Raw genomic sequence first — 23,520 nt, 5'->3', positions numbered from 1 at the left:
TTATAATGAAAACAAGTGAAAATGATAATGAAGGTGACGCCCCTTGACTAATTATTGGTCCCCCCGACCTAAACAAATCCTGGAATCACCACTGTTGGTACAACAATGGCTGCCACAATGGATCCTTTTCAGCTGAAGCCAAGAAGAAGGGAATGGGACTTGACTGTAAGTGAAGCCAGTGAAGATCAGCTGATCTCCAGCTGTACAGTCAAAGACACGGAGCTGGTTTCTGCTGGTTACTGGGCCACTGGGCTGCAGTCAGTGCTGTAATGAGGAGCATTTGTCTCTGCTTCCTCCCTGCGGTCACTTTGACAGCATCTGTTGACTGTTGCTGCACTCCCCCCCCATTCCACCCATACCCCCACCCCCACCCCCAACCAAAAGTCCCAGATACACACAGCTAAATAAAAACACACAAATTAACCATGTGGACCATGGTAAACATTTCCAGCTTCCCTGTCCAGGCCAGCTGGATCATGCCAAAGTTACAAGTTGCTGTGCTTCTACTCTGCAGAAAGAGCCTACATGAAGGAATTTCACTCCAAAATGCTCCTTGGTGGGGCACCATCTATCTCACCCAGTGTAGTGTGTGTCCCATGTGGGCTGAGTCTTTGCAAGTGGCCTTTTGCTGCATGTCAACCCCTTTCTCTGCCCCATTTACTGTGTATCTCCACTGTATCTGCATCTTATGAAATGCAAACCAAAGCCAACATACAAGTAGTTGTGTTCAATTCTTAAAGAAAGTGTTTTTTTTTAAATATCTCATACTATAATATATCTTTCAATCGTTTTTAAATTGACCTGTACAAGTCACGATGTACCGCTACATTTACTGTGCCAGATCCTGTAAAAAACTCTGTTGTCTTTATGGGCTCATTTATAATTACCGAGTGCATTGTTACCAAGGGAGCAGCAATCAATGTGCATGTTCAAACTAGTCCACCATGAGCATTAGCAGAGATTTATAAATAAAAGAAGTTGGAATAATTGTGGATTTGGAATTTTTATAGTATTTTTAATAGCTCCCATAGCTGTGGAGCAAGGCCCCGGGCCCCTAGAGCTTCCAGCAAGCCCTCCATGCACATCCCAAGGACTGCATTCCCATTCCTGTTCTCCAGCTTGAGCCCTGGTAGTCCTCCTCCACATGTGAAATCAATACCACATCGTTTATAGCCAATTCTCACTTGTACTATCAACTCTGAAACATATTGCCAGAACTATTCCCTTTTTGTAATCTCAATGATAAAACCCCCAAAAATGGAAAGATAGCACAGGGGAATGACATGACAGCACATTTAAAGGGGCGTCAAAGATTGCCCTTTTAAAATGTATCAATGCATAATACTGCAGTTCCTATTTCATGCTCAGAAGTAAATGGATTCTTGAGAAGCATTTTAATTTCATGGCCAAATGGCAAGGACGTGTGATGCGAGTGGCCGGAGAGTGTTAGGCTAGATGTGCAGGGGCCTACACCAGCTCTAGGCCTCTCATAGGTGTTTAATAATAAAGCCTTGGTTCATCCAGCCTATACTTGGACTGAGATTATGTGCTTCCCAGACCAACCCCAGGGCCCTTTAACTTTCATAAACATAATCCTGGAATACACTTACACCATCCATCACTCTGACGCACACTGCACGTGCAGCAACGCATTTCTTTTTGTAACAGTGACAGGTAACATTGGCGGCTTTTAGGAAACATTAAATCTACTGACGCACCATTCCACGCCGTTTTCTTCACCTGTCTCGTTCAGGACAGTGCTGTGTGAATTTTAAAGGCAGCACTAATAGGAGTGGTATGGCCAGAGAATGCCAGAGCCAGGATTTGAACCTCCACAGAGGTGAGAAATATGTGATTTGTGAGCAGTTTCAACACTACCTCACACCTCTTTCTTCAAGCCCCTTAACGTCCAATTACAGCATTCAAACACCGGTGACAGGAGGCTGTTTCCATCCAAAAGAGTAAGAGGGGAATGTGGTTTTTGTTCCTCTGTGGCATAAGGAGTATTTTACCAGAACCTGGCCACCAATCTTAAGTCTATGTAAAGACAAAGTAGCCTGTTTCAAAGTAGCATTTCCACTCCCATCAGACACAGCAGCACACAACACTCCTATGGTCTTGCCACAGGGGGACTTTTTCCATCCGCTTCAAACAAATACTCGAGCTGTGACTCGACTTCCCCCTGCTTTTACGACAAAGCACCAGTGTTGGTATAAAACAGATCATTGGGACCTCCCCAGGACCAGTTTGGTGAAGCCGTGCAACCTGCCAATATCCACAGCCGCCCAGGAGCCCGCTTGACCAATAACTCCACTCTCACCCATATGTCGTAAACAGCTTAAACCCCTATTAAAAGCACAAATACATTTCAGAAACTAAGTAGACATTTATAAAACAATATTTCCTGTCTGTGAGTCGACTGTATGACTGGATTGAGTGTGTGACCGTATGGATGCAGAAGCTTATAATGTATTCCTGGTGGTGGTCAAACTTTTCCCTGGCTACAAGTTGTGAACATGCATCTTATAAATGCATCAGTAAAAGACGGTGATTTACTGGGCTGGAAGGGAAGTGATTACGAGTGACTGATGAGAGAGCAAAAGCAACCTCCCTAAAGACTGCACCTGTGTACATTAACATTTACTTAGTGTGTGTGTGAGTTAGCTTGAGTGTGTGTGTGCCGTTGAAATTGCCCGAAAAAGTGTGTTTGCGAGTACGCACACGTGTGTCTACACACTAAATGCAACCATGCAGCCATCCGAACCATTAACTCAAACCACAGTGGAGCATAAATGCATCAATAACACAAGAATCCATTCAAGAAATGTAGTTATTTTAGTTCAAAGAGCATAAGGAAAATGAAAGAGAGAGAGGGTTGGATTCCAGCCAACAGCGATATTTTCAGCATTGAGAAAGCAATTTGACTTTTTCAGTCTTTTTGATAATAACATCTCAGTGATAATGTCATCACATTGAAGAAATATAGTTCTTTAGAATTAGATTGTCATTTGCTCATATGAGAATCTAAGAAGAGAGCTTGCCTGCAAAGAAGCCGTCCCTAAGGTCCATCACAACCAAAGGTCCTTCTTGTAACAGTGTCAAGATCTGCTCTCATTTTTTTTAAAGTGGAAAGCCATTTCCTGACTCTCTTTGTAATGTGCATATGTCTGGCACATCACAAAGGGAGAGAAAGGCATGGGGAATAAAGAAATTATATGAAATCACACAGGATGAATGTTATTGTTGTTGCTGTTGATGTGGGAAAATGACTGCGTCCATTGCATTAGTCATTCCTCATCCAACAACATCACAGAAATATTTCAATAAGGCCTGATTACACAAAGTCCTGACAAGTGGTTTGGAACAACAACCTTTGAGAGCCATTTTGTCCATCTCTCCATTCCTCACATCCACCCTTTCCATTCACCTATCTCTCCATCTTTCCACTGCTTTCTTCAAACACCTCCGTTCATTCTGCCATTCCTACGTTTCTTCATCCTTCAAGCTCTCCTTTACTTTCTCCACCCAAGCTCTGTTAAATCTCTCCATCCCCCCCGCTTTCATCACTCCATCCTCACTTCTTTGTTTTTCATCTTTCCATCTCACCCAAGGTAAAGGACGGATGCAGCAGTCACCGGGACCTTTTAAAAATGTCACTTCTGACGGACTGGATGAGACAGTCTACCGCTCTGTTGATTTATCCTTCCAGTGTGCTGCAGTAACTTTGTTAATGTCTCTCATCAGCCTTTTAACAGCACATGACCACGGCCAGGAAACAGGTGCTTGGAGAGTTTTACTGTCCATCAACTCAGCAGCAGGAGCCGATCAGCAGTAGGGAGAGCAGGCAGTGCAACGCTTTGGGCCCACAAAGTCGCAACTTCAATAACAAGTGTTAGAGAGTGGTATTCAGGTTAAAAGAGCAGCAAAGGAGACATACAGAAAAAGAAAACTAGACAAGTGCTGAGCATTGTTTTGTGAGACTGTGTTAGGGCAGTGTCAAAGCAATAGTGTAACATTTTGAGAAATACTCTTATTTGTTGTCTTTTTGAGAAGATAGGTTCTTCACAAGCGCTTGTCAGATGATGCTTCTGGGAAGACATTTTATTTCTCACGTGATTGGACAAAAGGTTGTTTGAATGGTCTTTCAGGCATGACCCGACACTTGTGTCTGTACACTACATTTAAGCCTAAAGCCAGCAGCCAGTTAGCTTAGCATACAGGCTAGAAACAGGAGGAATCGGCCATCCTGGCGCTGTCTGAAGGTAACAAAACCCACCCACCAGTACCTGTAAAACTCACTAACTAACATTTAATCTGTTTATTCCGTACTAATTCTAACCTGAACACCTTGTGGTTTTACTGATTAACTGATTTACTTTTTCTTTTTATGACTTACGGGAGCCCAGGAAACAGAAATACACAGAAATACACAACCCCTGAGATATAACTCATTAGTGAGCAGGACTGGGCATCAAGAACCAGGTCCAACTTAGCATTGTTTTAAAAAATTACGATTCCAATGGAATTGTTTCTTTATTGGACTCATTTGGAATCGTTTGGAAGTTTGGTTTTGAACCCCATCATTGGTTCCAAATTTAACACGCGCAAGTCTTGGTGTCACTTGTGCTGTTGCAGCCATGGAGCACAGCAAGCGGCTCTCTAAAGTGTAAAGTGTGGCTGAAAAAGCCAGTAAAACCACCATTGAATCAAAATAAAATGGACCTCTTACCTGTGAAATATGCATGTGACCTGTTTCAACTCCACACTTCAACGAATCAGAATTGAGAATCAATAAAAACTGGAATCAACAGGAAGAATCGGAATCAGAATTGTACAATCAAAGCGACGCCCAACCCTATCAGTGAGCTTTAGTAGTTTCAATATTTCAAAAAATGTCTATCTATAAGGTTTATAAAGAGTATGCCATTACCAATATGAAATTCTTCTTTCTATGGACAAGCCTGCAATCAGATTTGATTTCTGTGATCAATAATGGACCAGTTCTAATATGGAGAAAAAATATGAATTATGCATCACATATGGTAAGTGACAATGTGTGCTGTAACTTTGTGTGTCATAGCTCCCAAATGACAAATATACTGAAGTATTATCCACAATAGCAGAAGAAAAAAACATCAAAAAAAAGATCTTGGATTCATAGTAGATTTTAACTGAGCTAAGCCAGTAAACTGAGCTTCAGTGAGAAAACAGGCAAAACAGCCATGATGCAATGTGTGGAGGGCAGTAATGCATAAGGCACCTTTAAAAAAGCACCACAGCCCTTACACCAGAGGAGCAGCTGAATCCAGAGAATCCCCGCCCAGCAACAAAAAGGTCACACCTGTCAAAGCTGAGCCATGAAGAGCTTCAGAACACGCTTTGAGAAAATACCTTTTTCATGACGAGCACATGGAACAATGCAAAAATGCAGTGAGCTTACAGCTGGGAGAACATGCTCAAGACAGTTTGATGTGACCCTCTCTGCCTATATTGTAGCTGTGTAGCTGTAGCTCTCCTGCTGGCTTTTTACACATAGATTCTCCAACACACACACACACATATAACACACATAACACACAGTTGTTATGGGCTGGGAAGTGACACGGTTTGCGCAAATTCTCATCTCTTTGCTTCGCGCTTTCCCATCTATTCGTTTTTCTTTGTTTCTTCAAAAATCTTTCCATCCATCCATCCATTCCAAGACGTCTTCACACTTCAATTCCAAAATGTCTGCCTTCTTCCATCTCTCCATCCCACTACAGATACAAAGGCACAGGAATCAATTTTGATACAGTTCCTCTTATAGAATAAGACCTTTATTTACAGTCTCTTGTCCTGATATCAGTTATGGATTTTACACATATCAAAAACAAAATGACCCAAATAGAAATGTTAGTTAAACTCTAATGAATGTGGACTTCTATAAATGCTGACATGGTGTTTAATTTTTAGGCTGCCAAGCTATCAGTTAAACCAGCTGATAATTCAACCGAGATCAGATGTCTGATCAGACGTTCTTCGAGCTGCATTTGTGATCATACACAGATCCCTCTCTTTGCTCTTTCTTTTTACAGCTTCTTCAGTCTGCTTGTCATCAGACCATACAACAAATAACTAAAGCTGTCATGTAATGGCAGGGGGGCTCTACAGAAGCGCCTGGCCGGCACAGACAACCGGAGGAGGCTATTTGATGACAAATGGGATTTGGTGCTGGGCTTGAGCAGCATTAACTGGTGGGTTTTATTGGTTGAAGGAGCACGGTATCATGGTGGTTTTCTTCTCTATGCCTTTCTGGCAAAGGGGATGACGTTGCAGGGAGCAAAGGCATTTGGTCACGCAAAGGTGCCGAACGCTGTTAAACAGATGGCAGGAGACCAGTGAAGAGAGTGGCAATGGACAGCAGATGGAGAAGAGATTATGTAGGAGACCAGAGGAATGAAATGTATGTACCCGACACACTGCCAGTCCCCGGTTCCTGCTCCCACTTGATGAGTCTATTTCTAGTTTTTCCTCCTTGTGTATGCAATGTCAAACAGTATGCATTTCCAGAAAAGATGCACAGAAGAGAACATAACAAATGTGTCTCATTTGTTAGAGCTCAGAAGTTGAACTGCACTGTTTTCATGGAAGGTGCCGTCTTCATAAAGTGTGTTTAATGTCCCAGAGTGAACATTAATTCTAGTTCTAAAACTGACTATAATGCGCTTGTTGTCACTGAATGATAGTGTGCTGTATGATGGTACAACATGAAATGCTGACTGGTAATTTGAGGGTGAACCAATAGGGGGCAATCTTGTACAATAAAGCAAAAAGCATGTGGCTCTCAGAGCTGAATTACAGGACTTAGTGCACTGTCCAGGAAAGTGAGTTTCTGCAGAATTTCATCGTCATTGTGTTTCCTCAAAGCAGTTTGAGACAATTTATGAATTAAATGGATGTGCGGATATGTGTCACTGCTTTCATTTTCACATGATCGCTATGTGTCTTTTAATTCTCGATATTTCTTTGTCAGATTCAGACAAAAAGCAGTGCATCATGTTGCCAACAGTAGTTTGCAGATATATCCAAATTCAAAACTTGAAATTTTGAAAACTGGTAATTGTATATTCTGTCTATAAAATATTATGCTATACTATATTAGATTGAGTGGATTTCAATTGCTTTCTGAGCCCAAAATCAGCACAAACACAGAGGGAAGGCACCTTGTGATAAGTCCACCTAACTTTATTAATTTAAAAACTCCTAGATGGCATAAAAAAAAACTTAAAAGCTGTTTGATATGAACATGTCAAAACTTGCAGAAGGTTGAGTGATACAAAGGATGGCAGCCACCACAGTATAGCTAATAAACCAAAAGCCAAAAAAAAAATACAACTTTACCTAATAACAAAAACAAACAGCAGCCTTAGAGGGTTTTTATAATAGCAGATACGTTATAATATGTCCAACCGAGATATTTCCCATTTTCTTATTTTGTCTTTTACGTCTGAAAAACACAGAAATACATTCATTTTAAATTAAAAAAAAGACTCCACCAATTGAAAACCCATTTCTCTAGCAGTGCACAATTTCAGGTAAAGAGTGTGATGTGGAGGAAAATGTGACTATGAGGGTCTTTGAGTGTAAACACCCATCCTGAGAGCTGCTGCTGGGACAGGATGAGTGAGACTGTAGGTGGGGATGTGGGGGCTTTGAAACCACAGCAGGTAAGAGTGACAGGTTTACCTCCCCCTGTTCTTACACTATGGACCTGACATCCTGTCTGTCAACAGAGACGCAGTAACACAGACAGAGACAAACACTCACCCAGCTCCACGTCTTCAGTCAAAAAACCAGCCTGCATGTGAGTATAACAGAGGTAAGCACATTTGGAAGCAAGGCTACATCATACGCAGGATAAACTAGAAGATAGAAAAACAAATTAAATGTAAGGAGATGAATATTGTATAACAAAATCAGAATGGGCATATTGAGATCTTAGGTGCTGGGACACTGAAATTGATAGAACTTTAAAAAGAGAATTAGACAGGTTCCAACTGAATCTGTAGGTTTATTGATTTAAATGATCCCTTTAGTTAAACTTGATTTCTGACCCTGAGAAAAATAACACTATGAATCAATATTGTGAGGGAAATGTTATGTTACAATAATAGTTAAGAAAAAGCTTGAATGAGACTGACACCTAAAAAGATATATCTTTTTTAAAACCAGACTAGGGCATTTTGTGATATTATACATTTATTTAAAGGCCTATAGGCCTATGTATCAAAACCTTTAACAGGACATTTTTTTGAATACATTCATGCTTTGACAAGTGAAGTTATGTATTAAATCTTTTTGTGCAAATCCATGAGAGCTCTGTAGTGGTTTATTAGTAATCTGTGCTGGTCTTCTGTTCTGTCACTCAGTGTTATTGGGAGAGGAGTGTCGGCCATTACAGGCTTGGCAGCTGCACCGAGCTGCAACACTGATACTCTGTGGGAGTCAGATTATCATAGAGAATGATGGCGGCTGCAGGGGACTCAGGGCAGGGCCAAAGGGCAAGGCACTAACTCACCGCCTCTGACATTAGCCCAACTATAAAGAATACAGTAATCCCATAGCACAGACTGGTGTGACCATAAAATACAAAACTGTATATAAAGACCACATACAAAACGCAGGAACAAGATAAAATTCCACAGTGTTTTCAAGGTGGCCATAAACTTATTATGGACTATCTGAGTCATATGTTTAAGTATTTAACTGTGATATTATAGCCGACATAAGCACAAAAAGACACACACTCACCACCCAGCACCATTACCAGTGTTGTCTGTGGGAACAGTAATGTAATAGAGTGGTCATAATAACACTATAAAATGCAGAAATACCATGAAGTAAAATATTTTTTTTAAGTCAAATGCATCTGGAGTACCACAGCAATATGGCTCTAGGTCACATAATTATACTATATAAGAACTTCTTATTTTATCGTGGAAGTTGCACATAGAGGCTTTAATAGCTTAATAATAATATCTCATAGGAACTCTGAATTTTCCTCACAAAAAAAAATATTTTACCTCTATTTTTTCAGATTTAAAGGAAATCCGATTGTATAGATTACAAGTAAAAAAAATTACATTACATTATTGGTGTTTGCATTATGGACCAGCCCAAGAGTTATTTAAAAAACACATGGTTATTTCAACGGCCTTTTCCAGGGACCAAAAATAAACCTAATTTTCATTGTTATACATTTCTGAGAAAAGGATATGTTTTGAAAATGTCACCGTCTGTAATGTAAAAATGTGGCGGGGGGTTATGTGCTTCTAATCTGTCCGCAATGCTCAGTGTTTTGACAGTGAAGATGGAGCCATGGGTGATATGAAACCGAACTAAAAAACCACAAGCAACGTTGGGTGCAGAAAATGTTCTGCAGCTCTAAGAAAACGAAAATTAGGTTACATGAGCTCTTGGATCTACTAAATGTCTTTTGTTGTTATCTCTCACATAATGAACAGAGATCTGCCCGGCCCTCGTTTTAATTATTAACTTAAAGACTTGCATGAATAGGTCAGAAGCTCCAATGAACCGGTTCAGTGGTGAAATCGATTTAAACGTCAAGGCCCAATTAAGAAGTCTTATCCTAAAAATGCGTTATTTTAACGCGTGACGCAGGCTTTTTTTTTTTTTTGTATTTTCATGTATGAAAATATGAAGACGCTCCAACACAGTGCTCTGTCAGAGCCGCAGACAGCGTGTCGTTGCGTTGGAGTGCCGATAGGCGGCGCTGCAGACCAGCCCTGCACCGCACAGCCGACCAGCCTGCTGCACTCAGCATGACAACATGAAGATGTGTTCATAAGCAGTACAAAACGTAGTTCCCCTTCTTTCATTTTTTTGCCATGCATAGTAAAATGATAAGATCATAAAGAAGTTAAAAGATTTAATAATTTAACACAAGATCATAAGTCTGCATTTTGACGTTTCACTGAAAGAAATACCAGCAGGATTTTTCATCCTTGATAAAAAAAAAAATACATGTATACCTCTCATGTAGGCCTTTTTTTTGTTAAGTAATTAATTAATAGTCAATTAACTTTTTTCTGTGGCGTTTTTATGAAAACTTTTTTAAATAAAGCCTCTTCGTTTAACAACAACCTGTTGCAGTTGAGCCTGCGCGTGTGCGTAAAGCCGCTACTTTGCGGGTGTTGCACAAAAAGGCGCAACTTCAACGTTTGATTCTGGCTGTCAAAAGTCTTTATTACTTTGCTTCTAAATCTGTGGTCAGAAAAACAACCCGCAATCCAATTTAAGAGCAGTCTACTCACTTTCAATAAATTCCATAAAAATAAAAAAAAATGATTGGACAACGTGTGTGAAAGAATCACACTGAGGTTTTGAGCAAAAAAAAAAGAGTTTTCCTGATTAAAGCTGATATCAAGACATAGGCTATAGTTCTTCAACACATGACAGACTTTTTTATTGCACACAATTTATGAAATATAATAAGAAGTATATTCAATTTTTGGAGAACCTAATGGATTAGTGGTAAATAATACGTGTGTGACGTTTTCATGACGATGTAATAAGTCCATTTTATTTAAGTGTTTAACACAATTTCATGAGAAATATCAAACAGTACCTGAAAGAAATCCTTGTCAAAGTGGCGTTTTACATTTTTTTTGGTTTTGTTTGTTTGTTACAAACCTCAGAAAGTTTTTAATCTTACCACAAACAAATAAAAACCATTTATTGTGGTGGCTCATGCATGTGCCCTTCATTTTCGCAAATGGAGCATATGGTTTTAAAAAAAGAAAATCTTGTAAGCAGGCTCAAGTATCCAAAAGCAAGCGAGCAGCGTTTCCTCCTGCGCTTCCAATCACGTCTCCAAAAGACGGAATCAGCCTTGGCTATAGGGTGTATGAGAGGTGTCAGAGGAGGCAGGTTGAGCTGAACACGCTTCTCTACTATGGTCTGGAGCCCTAGTTGCTATCCAAACACAAATAAACAGAGGAGGAACATTGGAGTTAATGATAGAGGAGGGGGGTGGAGGCGTGTCGGAGGGCGGGCTGAGCGCTCCAGAGCCCCGGAGCCCTGAAAAGTGAAGGACCGGTGCACGTTACGCACACTTCCAGCCCCAGCTCCGGACGGGACTCCCACGCTGCTTGCTGTCTCTCTTCCAAACTTCTTCGCCTCTTTCCACAACTTTTCACAACTTGTCAGATCTCTGCAAAGGTCCGAGACTTCCCAGCTGACTGCATGGCTACATGAAAGTTTCATGGACTTGGAACTTGGAAAACTTTTAGCGGCGCTTTATTGGAGCTCGTCGCCTCCATAGTTACTGTGGATTACTGACATAACGCAGGACCTTTGGCAGCTATTTATTGGGGTAAGATTCTGTTTGGCAGGGTATATGTCAGTCTTCTGCAGGAAGGGAACCCAACATCATTCAACTCACTTGTCAGAATATTTTTATTTAAAGGAAATAGTTTTACTTTACTGTTTGAGCTGTAAACCAACGAGATCAAACTGTTAAAAAAGGGGCAACTTTTCATGAAAAGGAAGCTAGATCAAATGTTTTTTAGACGTGATTATTGCTTGGTGGTGATCACCACCTTGAGAGGTCATAGTTCACCCACGTTTTGACTTCACTGGTCCCTGTCCACAGTGTGGGCTGGATACCAATGCCTGAAACAAGCAGTCGCGTCTTTGAAGACTTAATAATGTTCATAACCCTCTGCCAAAAAAAGACACTGACAAGAGCCTGGGCTGCTGTCAAAGTGTAAATGAAGTCCAAGGGTTATTGAGAGAAGAACAGGTTGAACAAAGTTGTACATGTGAGGAGAGAACAAGTGCCTGCGTGGGGACTTATGTTGCACCTGTGCAAACTTCAATTTTAACCCTATCCAGCCTGTGAAAGGGAAAGCAAAGTCGAAAGAATTTGAAGATCTGTGAAAGAAATGTAACAAACGAGCCCTCCGGCTACCATGCACGACTTCTGTCCCTCTGCAAGTGTGAATAACGCCTTAATCTCCAGAATGTGCAGGTTTGATACTGTGATATTGTGACATATTTATATTAAAATACAATTTGGTCTGACCGGTCAAAAACAGCTAAGCGTATTATCCAAACGCAAAACACGGAGGGTTTTGCTTTTCTTCCGTTTTAATTCTCGACCAAATGTGAAGGTCAGCTCGCCGTCGCACCCCGCTGGCGCGCTGCCAGTCCCGCTTTCACCATCCGGAGTCTTGAACTTCCACGGTTTTCTTTTCTATGTGGGAAACAGAACTTGTCATCCCCACAAACATGGAACAAGGCCTTCGAAAAATTTCTCGCAGTCACCTCATCTGTCCTACATTCTGGAGCTATGGCTCCTGCTTTATTTAACTCCAACACAGTTTGGAAGAAAAGTGGGTTAAAATGCCCAGAGGTTATTTGCTGTGTTCTCTTGCCCTTTTTCAAAAAGCGTGCAGTCTTAAACAAAAATAGACATAAAAGCTAAATATTGGAACTATGAAATGATCTATCCGCAAACATGAAAATAAAAAGCACATGCCTTTTCAGTAGAGATTAAAGTCTTGTGGGTAATAATATCCAGCATTTGTGTGTTTTGCTCTGACTCATGCACATATTTGATCCCTGCTTGCAAAATGTTAAACTTCAACTTCAACAACTACATGCAGAGCACTTGTTTTCCATTGTGAAACACCAGCTACAACTGTCAAAAACAACAATGTGTCTTCGCTAATTACCTCGTGTGAGATTTAGTGCTTCATTCAGAGTGATCTGGATGTGTGATTTACCCTGGCAATCGATGCCATATGACTCTTTCACACCCACTTAATTGAATTACAGTTTCGATGACTGATTTGTTACATAAAATTACTTTGAAGCGCATTTTTAAAAGACAAACTGATGCGTAAATCCGTGTTAATATTCTCTCTGGGGTTTTGCTCGTGACAAACAGTGTTTTATTTGTCATTATCAGTAGAGGAAAATACTGCTACATCTTAACAAGAATCTCAATGTATTTACCCAATCAGCTCATCAGTCCATCACTTTGTGCAAATTATTATTATTATCATTATTATTATTAGAGTCATTCAATTGCGCGCTAATCCGAACACACTTGATTAAAGGAGTATAATCCCCTTTTAATGAAATAAATATTATTATGTTAGAATAAATAATATGTATCTTAGTGTATTTAAAGTAAAATAGTAGTCTATAGTAAACAGGTGTTTTTCTGCTGTAACATGATCACTAAGTGAAAGTCACAATTTGCCTGTCTTTTTTTTTTTTTACCAGAGACTGTATTGCAACATTTACGCATAAGACTCATGGTTTTGTATTCGTCCCCTTAGGTGTATCACCGTGTCTTCTGCAGTGGTCTGAGCCGAGATGGGGAGCAAAGCCCTGCACGCTCCGATCCCCCTGCACCCGGCCCTCCAGCTCACAAACTACTCCTTCCTGCAGGCCGTCAACACTTTCCCTGCGGACCAGCTGCAGGGACTGTACGGCCTCAGCGCCGTGCAAACCATGCACATGAACCACTGGACTCTTGGTTACCCGCACATCCAAGGACTGAGGTCGACGATCACAGAGATGGCAGCCGCCCAGGGTCTCATGGACCCCAGGATTCCCTTCCCAGGGTTACCCTTCACAACCGCAGCGCAGCTCTTCCATCCAAAACAAGCCGCTGTTGCGCACGGCATCCCCTCGCTGCACAAGGACAGGCCGAGGTTTGACTTCGCCAACCTGGCCCTCGCTGCCACTCAGGAGGACCCGCCGAAAGCTGCGGATCTGGCGAAGTTGGCGTCGGGACTAGGGGGAACCATCTCCGAGCTGAGCAAGCTATCCCCGGACAGAAAGCCCACCCGGGGCAGGCTCCCATCCAAGACTAAAAAGGAATTTATTTGCAAGTTCTGCGGCAGGCATTTCACCAAGTCATACAACCTCCTCATCCACGAGAGGACCCACACGGATGAACGGCCCTATACCTGTGATATTTGCCACAAGGCATTTAGAAGGCAAGACCATCTCAGAGACCACAGGTAAGACTTTGTTTTTTATTTTTATTCTTAGCAGATACTTTGCTAATTACCCTTAGGGTTAGGAGGAGGCATAAATTCCCTGCAATATTCCAGATTTTGCACGTGATTTAAATCACAAATATGTGTATTTAACCAAACAACATCTTCAGGGCTTGCAATTAAAAATATAAATCCTTAATTTTGCATACGGGCTGTACCCAGAGTTTTCTCCATGAGGGCGCTAAAGCACTTTAACGCATTAAGTTGGACGCTCTTAAGTTGCACAGTAGAGATTGTTCGCCCTGTGACTCTGGGGTTTATAACAGCTACAAGCGATTCCATGCATGAGCAGACATTTGATTAAGTGTTATTTCTGTTTTACAGATACATCCACTCCAAGGAAAAACCGTTCAAATGTCAAGAATGTGGGAAGGGATTCTGTCAGTCTCGAACTCTAGCCGTCCATAAAACCTTACACATGCAGGTAAGCTGGAAATATTAACAGACACCGTGCTTTTATCCTCACTAAACTATGTGACACGTCATGATCATAATTCACCTATAATGCAATGCAATAATGTGTCCACTGCATGCATGGGGCTCACAGTCTCACAAAAATAATTGGCCAGTTACTATATTAAAACAAAAATGTGAGTAAGAGACACACATAAACTTTATGTGAAGATGTGTGCAAATCCATTATATAGTTTTAACTGAGACAATAGTGGATTTATGTAGATGAATGATAATTTCTATAGACGTTCTATACAATTAAAGGGAATAATCCTTTGCTTGCTTTAAATCTAAACAGGAATCTCCCCACAAATGCCCCACATGCGGAAGAACCTTTAATCAAAGAAGTAACCTGAAAACTCACCTTCTCACCCATACAGACATCAAGCCCTACAGCTGTGGCCGCTGCGGAAAGGTGTTTCGGCGCAACTGTGACTTGCGACGGCACAGTTTGACGCACAGCCCGCATCAGGACTACTAGCCTGGACAGACTAACAAAATAACAATGGACAAAAAAACGCAGGAAGACAAGCCACCGACTGTTTTTTTGTTCAAAGACAATCTCCAAATCAGGACACGTTTACTGGCGCACAGTTTAGAGTGGGATTTGGTTGCATCTCAAGTGGGACAGCAGCGGAGCCGTGGCCAGGTCCGGCTTTCACACCACCTTGTAAATATCAAGACCATGTACATAATGTTGCTTTTTTTTATTTTATTTTTTCTGATCTCGAAATGATAAAGTTGTCAACAAGCAGTCATAAGTTTTAAAGTATGTTAAATTGTATTTTAGAAATAAATACTTTCATGATACATTTGCATTCGCTCTGTTTTTATTCCAAGTTCCCCATGCTGATCCGAGACATGTTGTTAAAGCCCATAAGCAAAATAGAGATGAAACCGTTTATAGTGGCCATCATATTAATAGTCTATATGTTTATAGCCAGCAGGCAGGGAGAGCTTAGTGTGGCTTTTTATAGCAGACCAGCAGATGTGAGTTTGCAGCTATAAGGAGCATGAAAAAAGTCTTCCAGGACAGACAGGAATGTCTTAAAATGCAGAATCCTCTTTGTCTTTTTGAGTGATAATTGATTATGTAGCCTAGTCAAACAATTGAAATGTTTTGTTTTTTTTTTAAATAAAATGACAATCATACATGATTAGCCTATCACACAGATTTTGTTGTTGTGAGAAACAGAAGGATTGAGCTCCGTTATTCCCTATTATCTTCCATGTTATTAATATTCTATTAGCCGCATTAGCAGCAGCCATATCACGTCTTTATCATCCCCTCTGATATCATAATCGACTTACAAAGCGACAGAAGGGCTCACCAGAGCAAGGGAAGCAATTTAATAAATACTGTCAACAGATTATGTTTTTGGGGAATTTATGAAGGTGAATTCAGTCATCTCTTTTACACTACAAACACAAATATATCTGATTTGTTCCTGTTTTTGGCCCTGTCTTAGACCCCACATCAGCATACAGTTTATTTATTGAGCATATTCATAATTTATAATAACACCATGCTATTACGAGGAGACGTAGCAGCCTATGATTTGATTCTGCAAATCAAAGCTGAGCCTATTTATTGTTCCGTTGATTACACACAGTATACTCACTGTACCGATTTAAAAAGAAATAGTGGGCGCTTGTTATTCTGCCTGAACACCCCGGTTTAACCCTGGTGTTGTCTTCCCGTCAACCATTAAAAAAAAGTTATCGCTTTTTCTGACATTTTTGTCACTTTTTCAATGTTGTGGGGGATTTTTCAAAATGTTTTTTCCAATGTTATTTGATATTTCTAATGTTGATTATTTCGAAGGGCCATTTTTTCTGATGATAAAAATGAAAATGGGTCATATTGGACCCGAGGACAACACGAGGGTTAACAGTTTTTTGATTAAAAAAAAAAAAAAAAAAAAAATCCAAGATTTGGATTTTATCCAACTAACCTTCGTTCGGCCACAGTCGGATCAAAATGCGCTTGAATATTAACCATCAGAGCTATGCCCTGTGCAGAATAAGGTGATCCATAATATAATGTTTTTTATAATTCAGTGAAGACAAAGTAAGATTCTCTCCCTCTGACTCCTGTACAGCCTTCTGCCTCTCTGTGTTACTTGGCCTTCAGGCCTGTTGTTTCAGGATTTCACCACTGAAGACTCGTTTAAAGACCTAATTTTCACCCGACAGTGCAATTAATTGCTAAAAAAAAAAAGCATTTATATTTAATGGGCTCTAAAGGGTCTGGAATTAGTGGTTACAGTAACAACAGGCGATTTAAAACAGCGCCCGGTGCTGCTGGAAGGCCATTAACCAAGGCCCATTATTACGCACTGCAGGCTTTTCCTATGATAGTTTCTGAATGGAAGGGCAATGCAACGTCTCCAGCAAGCTAATATTCATAAAACTAAAATTGAGCTTCTTAATAATCATCCTGGGGGGAAAAGCATGCTCATCCCTAAAAAGAAAAACCTAAACAATACAAATGTAAAAAAATGGATGAAGTACACGCAATTATAATAATAATAATAATAATAATTATAATAATAATGATGATGATGGTGATGGTGATGATGACGGTGATATAATAACCTGGGGATTTATTGTTGTATTTACACATGAGTTAAAAATGACTTCTAAACACTAGTTTGAAATTTATAGTGTCTTGTGGTTAAATCATGTAATTGTAGTTATTATAATCAACTTAAAGAAACGAAACTAATTGCGAAATATGTCTTCATCTTAAAAAGCTAATTGTGACAAGTTAATAACTGATGTGGTCAACATGAATGTTTATGAGAAAGACATTTATTTTAAAGATTAATTTTAGGGATTTACTGCCTTTAATTTTTGAAAGGACAGTAAGTTGAAAAAGACACGTGCAAGTGGGATTCGAACCCTTGACCCCCGTGTCGACGCGGTCACCTCTCAGCACGTGTGCGCCCGCTTCACCACTGGACCAACCTGGCCACATGACACATAATCAAAAACAAGTACTTTTTAATGAGTCTTCTCACAAGTGGACTAAACTTTGTTGGTCTACATTTTACACGTGATTTATTTTTGACCTCTTTGAATAAAGTTTTTATTTCCTGGTTTAAGACATGGACGGCAATTGATTACCAAGATTTTGTTTTAGCTCAAATGTATTGCGTTAATGGAAAAAGGCTACTGTCCTTGAAATGGTTGGGGCTGTTATCTAACAACAGAACAAAGTTTACGTCGTTATTTTATTTATTAGCCTACTGGCTACACCAAAGAATGCCACACTGGGTCAATGACCTGACTATATTGTGCCTGCTATAGGTGTAGCCCATAGATAACATGAAATCATGTAGGCCTGCTTTCTTCGTCACTTAAAGGCACACGGGCCTGAATAGACAGTAGAAAAATGACAGAAATGGTGAGTGCGCACTACACGCACACATTGTCTTGCACGCACACGGTTGGCAAAGAGTGGACAGACACATGGTGAGCTTCACCGGTGACCGGGCCATGTGGACTGTGTACTCAGGAAGTTTTATCTAACTGACAGGGAGAGGCTGCTCTGACTTCATATGATGTTCGTATGACCCTCTGCGGCCTTTGACAGACGTCCACTTTTTTTTTATTTCAGCCACAATGCCCCTAAAATGTCCATAAAATGCCCCAAAACTCGCCTTGAATCACTACTGACATCAACCATTCTGGGACTTATAACTCTAATCTTTTAGGTGTATTTGTTTCAGCAGATTGAGACTTATTTGTGAGCTCTAATTAGTCATTTCAATGTGGTCTGGCTATTCAAAACATCAACTAGCAGGTGCATTTGGCAGCAACTCACAAACTGCAGGTACAAAAATGGTTAGAGATTTGACATTGGCACACAGAAATTACAGGCGTGTACAAGTTTAAAGTAAAGATGGAGTCTAACTTTGTCTTTCACTCCCATATTAGGCGTATATTTATCCAAGCCAGGTTTTGACTCCAATACCAACACCACAAATGGCAAATATAGGCAACTTTAGTTTTGATTGTTTTGTTAACTTTGGAATTCATTGTCATAGAATGTGCTACTGTATTTAAATTAGGCTGTACGTATGTGCCTATTATTCCAATAACGCATCTGTAAATTTCAGTGCGCCTCCAGTTGCATATGTTAACATCATGACAATGCATGTCATATTTTGGATTAGATCAGCCCCACAATAAACAGTGTAAAAACCAGACATCCTTTTATAGGTTTCTTTATTTCCATTGACGTTTCCATAGGTCTTGGTCTCTCTCTCTGAAGATGATCTCTGTTCTTGAAATGAAACCCATGTAGCCTAAAAGTAGGACTTTAAAAAATGAAGTAATTCAATAATAATAATTTCAAGAAAAAAGTTGCCGACATGTTGACACTTTTCACGGGCTGCCCATTGAGAAGTGTGTTGTCTAGCTACTCTCTCAGCACAGGTGAGATTCCTCTGCCTTGTAATCTTAATTTAAATGCTAAAGGCGTGCGAAAGAAATGACGATTATTACGCGTAGTGATGCATTTTTGTTCTGCTCGTAAATCCCACTACCAAGAGCTTGGTCAGTGTTACTACAAGCACACGGTGATTGGAAATATTGATAAATGTAACTTTGAAATACCAGCTACGTGCTGCTTTCTGTTTTTAAAGCAACTGGCATTACGGTACCAGGTGCTGCAGTAACCGATTTAGGACCACAGATCGCCTATATATACACACATGACCAAGAGACAATGTGCATCAGGCAAGTCACTTGATGTTCTTATAGATTTCTTTTTAGCTCCGAAGTCAGATCCTCTGAATATAAAATTCAGCCATTTCACACATTGCAGGACATTTCTAGTGTCCCGTTTGCCACTGTTTTGCACATGTGTTGTGCCGTTAACTGTGAAACGCAAATTTCCAAAAGACATAAATGCAACACCAGCCATACGGAAGCCGAGTTGATGTTTACTGATGACGTTTGGGCTAAAGCCGTGGAGCGATGAGGCTAACGTTAGTTAAAAGGATGAATGTGTTATATTAAACGTCGAATTGAAGAAATAGCTGCAGGATACAAGCGGGAGTCAAGTAAGCAGTGGGGGTTCTATATTTACCTGTGGCTACATGTTTTTTTCAGCCAAACGAAGTTAGGCTGACTTCTTTCTAGCAGTTAGCTTAGCTTCTTATCTCTGCTGCTGTGGTGTAACTTATAACGTTATAGCTAGTGACAGGAAAGCATAAATAGCCTCTCTGGCTAACTACTCCGCATTAAGTTATTTCTTTCTACGCAGCACGACGCTGCTTCATTTAAAACAACATTATGTATTTGGAAATTAAGTCTCTAACCACTGCTGGCGTTTCTCTTTAAGTCGCATGCTTAAAACACATTAGCAAGCAGGCTAATTCAGGTGAATTAAAATGTAGCTACTTCAAAGCAGAAACACTGATATGTATTTAAAACAGTTAGTAACGTTACGACATTGACGTGCAACCCATAAGAGCAGCATTTTCATTCTGTCTCTGGTGAGTGTGCATACCAGGTCTAACGTTACATGACCAACTGTAGTTACACCTTCAGCTAACCTAGATACAACTTTGGCTAGTTTTAAAATGCACATACCGGTAAAATGTATGACCTTGCGTGGTATAGTAAGTAAGTAAGTAAGTAGCATACGTTTTTGTACAGCACCTTCTAGAACAGTCGTCACAAAGACAAACGAGCAAATGAAAGGCAGAGCAACATAGAGGACATGAAGAAATGCTAAATCCTTTTTTTACAGGTGACCACAGAGCTTTAGTCCAATGGAAGTGTGTTCCAAAATTTAGGAGCTATAACCTATAATAAGCCCAGTTTATGTTTGTCTTGAACCTGGAGAGAATAATAATATTAATAATAATAGGCCTTCTTACTTTATATAATTAATTGTGGCATTTTAAGTTTCCCAATAAGACTTGCCAGTGACTCAACAAGTACAGTACTAATATAAAAAAAATAATATATATATAGTGTGTGTGTGTGTGTGTGGTGTGTGTGTGTGTGTGTGTGTGAAAAATATATATTCTCTGGTGCATGCTTTAGAAGCAGTGGTGTTTAAAAAAATATGATATTGGGATAAATTGGCAAAATAAGTTGAATGCATAAATACTGTAAAGTCCAAATAAACATAGCGTTGAATGACATAACACTGTTTTGTTCAATGTTTGATGCATTTGCAGGACAGCGACAAGATGTTGGAGTCCTATGTCACACCGCTCCTGATGAGCTATGTGAACAAGTATATTAAGAATCTGAAGCCGTCTGACCTCCAGCTGTCTCTCTGGGGAGGAGATGTAGTGCTCAGCAAGTTGGACCTGAAACTGGATGTGCTTGAACAGGTATGGTGAACGTCCTCTGCTTTCTTTAACTTTTCCACAAGACCAAGACAAGACCTATTGGGATGACAGACATTGTATTTTTTCATTTAATGGCACATAAATAGGCAATGTGGTTATTTTGTGTGCAGTTCTGATGAATGATAGTCATGTGTTAGTGCTCAGTGCTGCCAGTGGGAGAACTATGGTGTTTTTGTATCCATACACAATTAATGTCAATTAGGTTCTTAGATTGCCATAGGTGGCTCTATGCAGTAATTCGTTTAATTAAGTCATATCAGTTTTTCTAATACCCAATGTCTCGTTCTTGCATATATTATTAAAAATCCAATTTTTTACATTTCACTTATTTTTTACTGCAAAGGATTTAAGTTGTTTGCTCATTGTTTTCTCTTTGTAGGTTATTGCACTTTTACCTATTGCTTTTGTTCAAAAACATTGGTCATCCAGGTACATGCAAGATACGTACAGTTAACCTCTTAATGGATTGGATCTTTAAGCAATTTAAAATGACAACTTTTAGAATTTTTGTCTCAACAGAAGAAGCATGCTAACATGACAATGCTAACATATCAGAAAGTCTTGACAAAAAAGTCAGAGGTTATGTTTGGAAAGGAAATAATGTGTGGAGGGTTAGCATGTGCCCCACTAACATATTTTCCCCATTAATGTGATATAGTCACAGTCTATTGCCTTGCCTAGCATCAGTAGAAAGCAGCGATGCTTATCAGCCAGGCACAAACAGTATATATTTTTTTTAAGTTCTTTTTATTGGAATTTAACAGACGTTACACAGCAAAAATAGTTCCCAACCCAACCCTCAACCAACACTCCCTAACATCCTCTTGTGGTTAAAAAGAAAAGAAAAATACAAATAGACAAATATAATACAGCACACCTTTATCCAAAACAAAAGAACAAGAAAAGAGCTACATCTCATCATCATGTCACAGATAGAGAAGACTGTACTATACTATTTTATAGTGATAAAAACTATCTTTACTGTCATTTTGTTATTTTGGATGAGTTGATAGATTTACTCAGATATTTTGCTCTGCAGTGTTATTTTGACACAGGGTGCTTTTTTCATGTGTAATGCCTGAATTAGATCAATCTGTCACAACAAAGTAAAAGAATACTCTTTTTTTATTTTTTATTTATTTTTTTTATATACAAGAGTTCTTAATGAAAGGAGCTTTAAGCCAATTAACCAGTGGCAATTGTGTTAGGCATTGATGTGTAATGCTATGTCAGTACTTTGGCATTGCTCCTCCCTTTTCCTTTCTTTTATTACCTTTCATTTGGACAGTACCTCTTTTGAAACGTGCAATTAGAGATCATTATCTTAATGTAAAGAGTATTTTTTGTGTGAAACATTGTGGGGGTTATTAAGTAGACATCTAGTTCTGCTTTTCTTTATAAATCCCTCTTTGGTCATTAGGTTTTTGGCTTAAATTTATAGAGGAGGCATGTAAAGCTTGTGTGTAAGCAGTCTGGTTTCATGGGGCTTGTTTTTAGATAGATAGATAGACAGACTGACTGACTGACTGACTGACTGACTCACTGACTCACTGACTGACTCACTCAGAGTAGTTCAAGATGCAGAATAGGGATTTGACTGCCTGAGAAAATCTGACTGATTTTGTTAAGTGTGACCAGTATGGAATCTGTAGTGGTTTTTCCTTTTACTGTCCTCTCGTCTTCAAATATAAGTTTCAAAGAGCGGTGTGAAAATGGATGGGTGAAGGTTCCAAATGTTGAAGCCTCAGCAACATATCACCACACTTACAAAGTTGCCTGCATTGTAGATGTAATACTAAAGTGCATATTGTATACTATATAGCTAGAACTATAGCTTCATAGCGATCTGTTGTTTTCATCTTCATTATTTCTTTGCATATTTATAGGAGTTAAAGCTACCCTTTACATTCATGAGTGGTCATATCCACGAGCTGCGTATCCACGTACCCTGGACCAAGCTGGGCTCGGAGCCTGTAGTCATCACCATCAACACCATGGAGTGCATCCTCAAGCTCAGGGATGGAGCCCAGGTTAGTTCTTTAGTTGTATGAGAAACATGTTCTTCCCGATTCCATTACAAGGCCAAAACAGGGCTGGCCAGATCTTCTTGTTATTAATGTGAAATTCCTCCTCATGCTAAAGAAAAGCTTTCTCATTCGAATTTCTCTTTGTTTCCAAGATGTTTCATAATAGCATTTGTATTAAATAAACAAATGGAGTTTTAACATGTTGAACATTTTGACCCAGGCAAGCTTTCCCCTGTGGGGGGTTGCTGTGACAAAGGCACACTATAAACCTGACTTGGTGTTAAATCACATGAAGAGAAACTACAACCTGCTATTTAATTTTTGGTTTATGCTGAATCCTAAAGTGTTAAATGTTTTTTATACAGTTATGTGGTCTTCTATTTACATCAGTTACCTGCAAGTAATATAGATATTTGTCATGTTTGAATACCATAGCTTGTTTATTAAAAGAACAAAATAGTATTATTTTTACTATGTTCTAACTCTAGCTGTTTTCATTCAACTATAGTTTATGTCCCACTGCTTGTGCCACCCCATATTTCAAGTTGGTGTGGTGCTTAACCCAATATGACATATTTTGTCTGC

The 23,520-nt window shown here is 39.7% G+C and overlaps 2 protein-coding genes across 7 annotated transcripts in view; both read left to right on the top strand.

Annotated features, from left to right (window-relative positions):
• Positions 1 to 7,834: 7,834 nt before the first annotated feature.
• osr2 (odd-skipped related transciption factor 2) lies at positions 7,835 to 15,341 on the top strand. 3 transcript variants are annotated; one of them, XM_032519563.1, is made up of 4 exons: positions 7,835 to 7,858; positions 13,350 to 14,039; positions 14,403 to 14,502; positions 14,830 to 15,341. In XM_032519563.1, the coding sequence occupies exons 2-4, from the start codon at positions 13,387 to 13,389 to the stop codon at positions 15,010 to 15,012; spliced, it is 936 nt and encodes a 311-aa protein (XP_032375454.1). In that variant the 5' UTR covers positions 7,835 to 7,858; positions 13,350 to 13,386; the 3' UTR covers positions 15,013 to 15,341. The 3 variants fall into 3 exon arrangements, with proteins under 3 accessions (XP_032375454.1, XP_032375452.1, XP_032375455.1); XM_032519561.1 differs by lacking the exon at positions 7,835 to 7,858 and adding an exon at positions 11,084 to 11,374; XM_032519564.1 differs by lacking the exon at positions 7,835 to 7,858 and adding an exon at positions 11,091 to 11,374 and having other exon boundaries at positions 14,912 to 15,341.
• A 4,130-nt stretch (positions 15,342 to 19,471) lies between these two features.
• Positions 19,472 to 23,520, top strand: part of vps13b (vacuolar protein sorting 13 homolog B) — a 354,534-nt gene continuing 350,485 nt past the window's right edge. For all 4 annotated transcript variants that reach the window (XR_004332501.1, XR_004332502.1, XM_032519244.1 and 1 more), the window contains exons 1-3: positions 19,472 to 19,603; positions 20,732 to 20,890; positions 22,795 to 22,938. Coding sequence is in view for 2 of the 4 variants with exons in the window: in XM_032519244.1 (XP_032375135.1) it covers positions 20,744 to 20,890; positions 22,795 to 22,938 (291 nt within the window). In the remaining 2 variants the exon portion in view is untranslated. The remainder of the gene's footprint in view (positions 19,604 to 20,731; positions 20,891 to 22,794; positions 22,939 to 23,520) is intronic.

The sequence above is a fragment of the Etheostoma spectabile genome, chromosome 6 (genome assembly GCF_008692095.1).
Source record: "Etheostoma spectabile isolate EspeVRDwgs_2016 chromosome 6, UIUC_Espe_1.0, whole genome shotgun sequence".
Lineage (NCBI taxonomy): Eukaryota > Metazoa > Chordata > Actinopteri > Perciformes > Percidae > Etheostoma > Etheostoma spectabile.
The sequence above is the reverse complement of the archived record's forward strand: the minus strand, read 5'-3'. Positions and strand labels throughout refer to the sequence as shown.

What these genes read in the sequence shown, in the direction of transcription:
- osr2 (XM_032519563.1), top strand. Translation starts at nt 13,387, where the DNA reads ATGGGGAGCAAAGCCCTGCACGCTCCGATCCCCCTGCACCCGGCCCTC. An exon ending in GACCATCTCAGAGACCACAG is followed by an intron (nt 14,040 to 14,402) that starts GTAAGACTTTGT and finishes TCTGTTTTACAG; the next exon opens with ATACATCCACTCCAAGGAAA. An exon ending in ATAAAACCTTACACATGCAG is followed by an intron (nt 14,503 to 14,829) that starts GTAAGCTGGAAA and finishes AAATCTAAACAG; the next exon opens with GAATCTCCCCACAAATGCCC.